We start from the raw sequence: 7,925 nt of genomic DNA on the forward strand, positions 1-7,925 counted from the left end.
AGCCTAAATACACCACACCTAATCAACCAACAAGACACAGGTGAGGAGGAAGGAGACAACACAGGGCACCAGGTGCACACAATCAACAGCAACAGACATGGGGAAAGGGGAACACTTTTCAACATAAAACCAGCAAACAGAGACAGACAAACTAAAACACAGACAGATGCACACGCTACATACATTTCGCCACCAACAAAGCTACACAATCCGTAACGGAGGCCGAGATCTATGGCCCCAAAGATCACCTCCGTTACAGTGTTATTGATCAATTTGATTCCCTTTCTGTTGCTCTCAGATACCTGCTACGTACTGTCCTTTGCCATCATCATGCTGAACACCAGCCTCCACAACCCCAACGTCAGAGACAAGCCCCCCGTGGAGCGCTTCATCTCCATGAACAGAGGCATCAACGAGGGGGGGGATCTGCCCGAGGAGCTTCTCAGGGTGAGGACTCGTCCGTAATGTGTGTGTTCCTCTGTGTGTGTGATGATTGACCTCTGTGATCTCTCTGTCACGCCTACTACAAACGAGCAAGGCACTTCTAACACTGTTCAGCCTTTTGATGAATAACTTCCTTCCCCTGTCTGCAGAACCTTTACGACAGCATCAAAAACGAGCCCTTCAAAATCCCAGAGGATGACGGGAACGATCTCACGCACACGTTCTTCAACCCCGACAGAGAGGGCTGGCTCTTAAAGCTTGGTATGTGCCTTTTAAGTCACCGAAATGATGTGTTGATTTGTATCATTTTTCAGCAGTGTCAGCATCAATTTGATAAGCAGTGTCCTTTCGTTTCTCTGGCGATGAGTGTTTGTGTTGTTGTGGGTTTATTGTTTATGTTGGGTTTTCCAGTGCACATGTTAGAGGTTGACAGTTTAGGCATACATGGCTGAAAAAAGCTGATTCCTACGATATCTCTTGACTTTTTTGTGTCATTACGGCCCGACCACACGGCGGCGTGCGTTGAAGCTTCAACGCTTCTGCCCATTCACTTTGAATGGGGTGACGTCACTTTTCGCCAAATTGCATTGTGGGAGCGTCGCTTCGCTTTTCTCGCTTCAAAAGTTGAGCAATGTTCAACTTTTGAAGCTTCGACGGATATGCCAGTACAAGCTCTATCCAATCAAACCGCGTGCTTGTGTGTCCGGGGCGGGAGATTCATGTGATTGGTTGTTGGTGGAGTTTCAGACACGCCCGCCGGTAAGCTTCAACGCACGCCGCCGTGTGGACGCTGCGTTACAGTAGAATGAGTTTCTGCTCAAGTTAGCTCATGATTTCTGCTCTTGCCGCTCATTTTTGCCCGAAAAAAAGGAGCTTTCTTACGCAACTACAAAGTGTTTTGTTTCTTTCCTCGTCCTTCATCTTGTGTCCTCTCCTCTTTGCTTGGTCTTCTCTCTCCTCTCCTTCCTCACTCTTCAAGCATGCCTCTTTTTGTTAATTAAACTTCGTATCTTCGGCGTTGTGTTACGTGGTTGTTGTGTCTTTCAGAAAAATCCTTTTATGTGTTTTTTTGTTCCTCCCTTTCTCTAACCTTTCACACTTTCGTTCTGTTCTCTCATTATGTTCTGTGATGGATGTTCCTTCTTAAAAATCTGTATTAGGAGGTAGGTAACGCTCCTTCCTCCCTCCTTCGGATCCATCACAGGTTTCCCTCACACTGGCATTGGCTGCCATTATCTCCTTAGCACACAGAACATGCTACCCGCCTCATTTAATTGGCTTATTGAATCAGAGCTGTCATTGGGCAAACGAGGTGATGCGTTATCTCATTCAAAGGCAGGGCGAGTTGGAGGTCAGTGATCTCGCTCATTGTGCATGGGGATCGTTTGCATTCCTCTTGTAGCTCTGGAGGAGGCTGGATGACGCAGAGGGCTCGTCTCAGATGGTGCACACACAATATACGCACTATTCAAATGTTTAATCCTTTGCATAAAAGATAACTGTTGACCTCATCAAACCACAGTGCCACTCGCCACTTTCCCTTTATTGTCCTGCCGTTTTTCACAGAAAACATCAAATGTATAGATAATAGGAAACGATAGATACAAAACATTGGTAATCATGCAATATTGGAACAAATACACATTAAATAAAGTTTGTACTTACTTTTGTACGTGGAAATTAAGGTGAACACATCTTTATTCTTCTCTAAACTCATGTATTTACTGTAGATGTGTTGCATGCAGTTTGATAATGCAGTGTACAACTTTAGGCTACTGGAAATGACTTTAACTCCCACTTTACTTCCATATTGGCCAAGACTTTAAAGGTCAGAGCTTAATCAGCTTTTGTTGAAAATTCAGAGAAAATTGGTAAACAACACAATAAAACACTTATCTATGCAGTAATTATAAAGTTACTGCTAGCTTAGCTTAGCAAAATTATTTTGAAAAAGTGTAAAACAGCTAGCATTGGTCAGTTTTAATATGAATATCCACCTTTCTGCACCTCACTTACTAACTGTAAGTTACTAGCTGCTTCCCCATGTTTCCAGTATTTATGCTACGCTAAGCTAACCGTGCTGTTGGCTATAATGCTAGCTTCATATTTCAACACACGGCATTTCGTGTTATAGTCAATAAATTAATCTATTGATTCGTGTTCACAACACGATTACGCCATTTTTTTCGTGTCACACAGAACGATTTTAAAAGCAATGTAAATAATAACAAATTAGAAGGAAAAACAGATTTAAAAAAAATACAGATTTCAGTATTCTGGCACAGAACGATTTTAGAAGCAATGTATTTCTATTGGTAGTATGTTTCGTGCCTGCACCAAATAATAACAAATTAGAAGGAAAAAAAGATTTTTTTAAATACAGATTTCAGTATTCTGAGACTCTGAGCCCCATTTCTTTTCCTTGCGGACGGCAAAAAAACTCCGACATTTACAAGGTAAGATATTGAGTAAGAAAACGTTTTTATGAACCACACAGCTTCTGGTATTCCAAGACCCAATGAACACGAATCAATAGATTAAATTAATTTTTTGACTATAACACGAAATGCCGTGAGACTGGGTTGCATATTTAGCATACAGGCTGCGAGTGGTATCAAACTTCTCAGCTATCTTTTGGCAAGAAAGTGAAATATTTTACCCAAAATGTTTTACTTTTCTTAATAGCTGTAGAGGTACAACATGTTACATTAGAACCTTTTAAGCATTAGCAAGTGAGCCAAACAACTAAATGAAGTTTTTTGTTTCAAACTTCTGCATGCTTTAGCAGCTTTTTCCAAGAAGCGCTAACATGCATTACTTCGACATAAAAGATGTTTGCTTCCTCCTATATTCAAGCAAACACCCAGCACTCACTTCATCCTCTGTACCATTAGAGACAGCCCTGCGCGTCACACAGCTTCTGCTTAGCGAGCACACACGCTAAGCTTTAGTGAATGGGCCTCAGTTCACCCACGCTAATGCTGCTTCTCCTCTTTGTCTACAGACCCCTGTCTTTCTCATTTGCTCTCTATCCCACCAGCTGCACTAGCCACATCATTTTATCTTCAATTTCTCCCCACTAGCAGATCCCACGCTAATGTTACCTCCATCATAGGAGTCCGTGCTTAATAAGACTTTCCTTTTTTGTTGTTTGAATGAAGCTGGCCTGCTCTGATGTTTAATACAATATTTCTGCACTGCTAATATCAGGCTGTGAAGCTCCATAAGCGCTCATCACACTACATTACTAACCAGGACTGAGCCTGCTGCTTTGCCTGAATCATCATCATCCAGTAGGAACAGCATGTCATCAAATATTGATATTTCGATATTTCAAAAAGCTTAAGCTTAAACAGCACCTCTGTGGGTTAAAACTAGCTTGTAATCTGGGACAATATAAAGAGAAAAGCACGTTTTCATGTCCTCCTAATCAAAATCAAAGCATTTTAAATTGATAAAAACTGTCAAAAATACCAATTATTAATATTAAGTTAAGATAAATGCCTTGTCAGTGTGCAGTATTTTAGCTGTGTTCGATGCAAAAACTCCAGAAAATACAATTTTGGCCAATTACACTATTTGGAATCTTTTTTATCCTGTTCATTAATACAAATAATGAAAATTGAGTCAAGACTTTTAGCCCTCTTGCATTTGTGCACATTTATTTTTCAGTATTCTCCTTAAGCAAACAAGCGAGTGATGAATCTGCATTAGAAGCATGCAAACATGGGAGGCCCTGCAGCAAAAATCCATTATAAATGTCAGGTTTTGAGGATTAAATTAAATATATGACTAAACGGGATAAACGGCTCTCCAGGCTGCCATATGTAATGGTTGACTGGAGCAGAATCAAACTTTAATTGTATATTTACTGAACAAAAGTAGACCATATTTCACATCCTCAATCCATTTCAGTGAGTAAAATGCAGCGGTATGCATCTCTAGTAAACATTGCTCATTTATAATGTACTATAGATGTTGGATTTTTACTCCAGCTTGCAGTATAGAGTGGAAATCTGGGTCAAGTGAACATTACATATTGATTACATCAGTAACGGCTGCTTTGTGCTCACTCTGTGAAGTCAGCAAACATGTTATTATTGTGCAGACTGAACATTGACATCAGGCACATTGTGTTTTCTTTGGATTACATAGGTAGATGGCATCACTGATGGTGTAATTACCAGACAATCCAGTAATCCCAATAATCTACTTTTATCTGAGGCAGATGGAGAGGATGTCAGTCCTACTCTCAGATAAAACGAAGATGTGTTCACATGTTACAAATCCAAACACCCTCTCTGGAACAGTCATCCTTCTGTCTCTGTTTTTTTATAATATTAAAATATCAGACTTTTCTCAAGCCAAGCTCATAAAATCCGTCAGTCTGGTCAAACAAGTTGAATGCACTCCTGCCAAAGCTTTCCCATGTATGTGGCGTGTACATGTCTTGGTTTTTTCTGTAAGGTAGCAGCGTGTTGAACAGTTTTCCCAGCCCTCAGGCATGCGTCCCTAGAGACGGGGAGGGGGTGCTGCAGGGAGAATCCAGCCTCCTGATTGAGTCTAATAATGCAGAGAGCTGATGATCAGAGCCAGATGTGGCGCGTGGAGCGGAGGTCTGCTGCAGGTTAGCCTCCACATGCACAAACACTGTCGCCCCTTCAGGTTAAACTAAAATAGTGTGTGTTTTTCTTTGCAGGCGGCAGGGTGAAGACGTGGAAGAGACGGTGGTTCATCCTGACCGACAACTGCCTCTATTACTTTGAGTACACAACAGTAAGTAGGCAGAATAATGTGGTTTAATGTGTGTCAGAATGTATGTGTAAGCACAACACCAGTGGTATACGTTACACACTACACAGCCAGTAATATTGTATGGTAACTTATTACTTCCAAATGAAAGTAATACCTATGTGAAAGTAAGTTGCCCAACACTTGATACTATTTTGAAACTCTATCTGGGTTTTTCTGTTTATAACACCAATATTTATTAAATTACTTAAAATAATATAATATAATAAACATATTTGATTAGAGTACATTTTAAAGGAATAATTCAACATCTTTGCGGAGAGAACAACCTTACTCTGAAATATACAAGATAGGGTGAGACTCGAAATAGGGAGAATATATTATGTTGTTATTCGAAACTTTTTATCTGTTTTAACTGCGAGTATATGCTGTGATATAAGAATTCGAGGGGCGAGAGAGTAAATCACTTGAGGTGGGGGAGGACTCTTCGGACTACGGGAGGACCTGGTTGAAGGACGTGAGGCTCGTGATTATGAAGTCCATAGTTAAACTAGATAAGTCATAGAGGAACTTCGAGTCTGGACTCGGCATAGTCTACAGCTATATGTATATATGAACGTAATCTGTCGTACGTTTGTTACCTCGCATGCGCGCGTCAGGGCTGATAATAATGGACGTTACGTTTTAAAGGGTCATACATAATTAAATTGGTGCCTGGCCCGTCAACTCAGCTCGTCGCGAGTCCGGGAGACAGCACTCCTTATTAAAACAAAGACTATATATATAACTGATTTGCCCTAATCCGCGGGACGGAAGCGCAGGCGTGTCTCTCGCACCAAGCCCTGGCGAGCTGTACTAAGAATACCACAACTGTTACACAGGTCCTCTGCGTCCCAATGTGCAGTCGTTCGGTCTGTCTCTATATTAATGTTTGGAATGCTCATAAATGACCTTGTTTCACTTAGAGGTAATAGTCGTTTTTAGGAGTTTTGTAAGCAGGTATCAGGTCACCATTTTTCGACTATTTATGTCTGAGTATCACAGGACTGGCATTTGGTATTTAGACACGCCTCGAGATAGCCTAAACAAATATTCACCTGATATCTACACCCTAAAAATGAGGTCGGAACGGTCATAGAATACCTTTAGACCCATTCACTGTAATTGGTATAACCTAAATGTAGTCATTGACGACGGGAAAACACGAGTGAGACACTTCAGTCGTTTGTACAATAATAACACGTCTGACTTGTAACTGTAGTCCGTGTAACACAAAAGAAACCTAATGTATCCATCTACCGTAGTGACTACCACATTAATGGTCTGTTAGGTCATTAGGGTTATTAGATGAAAATAGACTCCGTCTACCTCTCCTACAGTCAGGATGAGAGTCTATTTTGCTTCTACACAAGTGTACAATGTTTAGGTTTGTGGGAGAGACCTTGTCAGTAGGAAGACAGAGACAAAAAAATATTATAATTTTATAGTCTGAAAAGAGTTCGGTTCGAGTATTTTAGGCAGTCAGACCAGTTTGTTCAACTTACGTGAGGACGGTTTCGAAAGGGTACATACACCGCACATGTACAGAACCAAAAAAGACATTCCATCGTCGCACAACTTGTCAAAAGGGTCGGGAGTCCGTACGCAGGGATCTCTGCCCCTCCCCCACGACGTCCCTCTTAGGTCGGAGGACTAACTCAGATTATTACGTCTCTCGACTACTAGTCTCGGTCTACACCGCGCACCTCGCCTCCAGACGACGTCCAATCGGAGGTGTACGTGTTTGTGACAGCGGGGAAGTCCAATTTGATTTTATCACACACAAAAAGAAACGTCCGCCGTCCCACTTCTGCACCTTCTCTGCCACCAAGTAGGACTGGCTGTTGACGGAGATAATGAAACTCATGTGTTGTCATTCATCCGTCTTATTACACCAAATTACACACAGTCTTACATACACATTCGTGTTGTGGTCACCATATGCAATGTGTGATGTGTCGGTCATTATAACATACCATTGAATAATGAAGGTTTACTTTCATTATGGATACACTTTCATTCAACGGGTTGTGAACTATGATAAAACTTTGAGATAGACCCAAAAAGACAAATATTGTGGTTATAAATAATTTAATGAATTTTATTATATTATATTATTTGTATAAACTAATCTCATGTAAAATTTCCTTATTAAGTTGTAGAAACGCCTCTCAATATAATGGTACGGTGAGGATAGTAATTACTGTTTTTTGACCTTTGGACTACTTTTCTTGTTGACGGTTTTCTGTACTCTCAACCAATAGTTTGAATAATACTATTAGTATCGTTCCTTTTCGTTAATCCGTATATAGGTTTTTTAGGATTTTTACAAGGAATTTCGTCCCCAAAGGGTTTCACCCCCCCCAGCGCCTTTACTAATTGTTTTACAGATTACGTTTTGCAATTAATAAATTATTATTATTAAATTTTTATATAATTTTTTTTATTAGTTAAAAAAAAAAATTAAAATTAAAAATAAAGTAAAAATTAAACATTAGTAAAGCGCATGGTGGGTTGAAACCTTGTGTGGGACGAAATTCCTTGTAAAAATCTGTAAAAACCTTTATACTGGAATGACGAAGGGAACGATACTCATCAGTATTTCCAAACTTTATGGTGAGATACAGAAACGGTCAATCAAGAAGGTAGTCAAAGTGTTCTTTGAAACAGTATTACATCTCACCGTACAT

At 40.3% G+C, this 7,925-nt stretch overlaps 1 protein-coding gene across 1 annotated transcript in view; it reads left to right on the plus strand.

The window, feature by feature from the left end:
- Window positions 1–259: 259 nt before the first annotated feature.
- LOC104963349 (cytohesin-3-like) overlaps window positions 260–7,925 on the plus strand; it is a gene marked incomplete at its 5' end in the record, with an annotated part of 14,312 nt that continues 6,646 nt past the window's right edge. The window contains 3 exons of the mRNA XM_010791924.1: window positions 260–447; window positions 594–705; window positions 5,144–5,220. Coding sequence (XP_010790226.1) covers window positions 260–447; window positions 594–705; window positions 5,144–5,220 — 377 coding nt within the window. The remainder of the gene's footprint in view (window positions 448–593; window positions 706–5,143; window positions 5,221–7,925) is intronic.

This window comes from Notothenia coriiceps, unplaced genomic scaffold (genome assembly GCF_000735185.1).
Source record: "Notothenia coriiceps isolate Sejong01 unplaced genomic scaffold, NC01 NC01_scaffold00036025, whole genome shotgun sequence".
Lineage (NCBI taxonomy): Eukaryota > Metazoa > Chordata > Actinopteri > Perciformes > Nototheniidae > Notothenia > Notothenia coriiceps.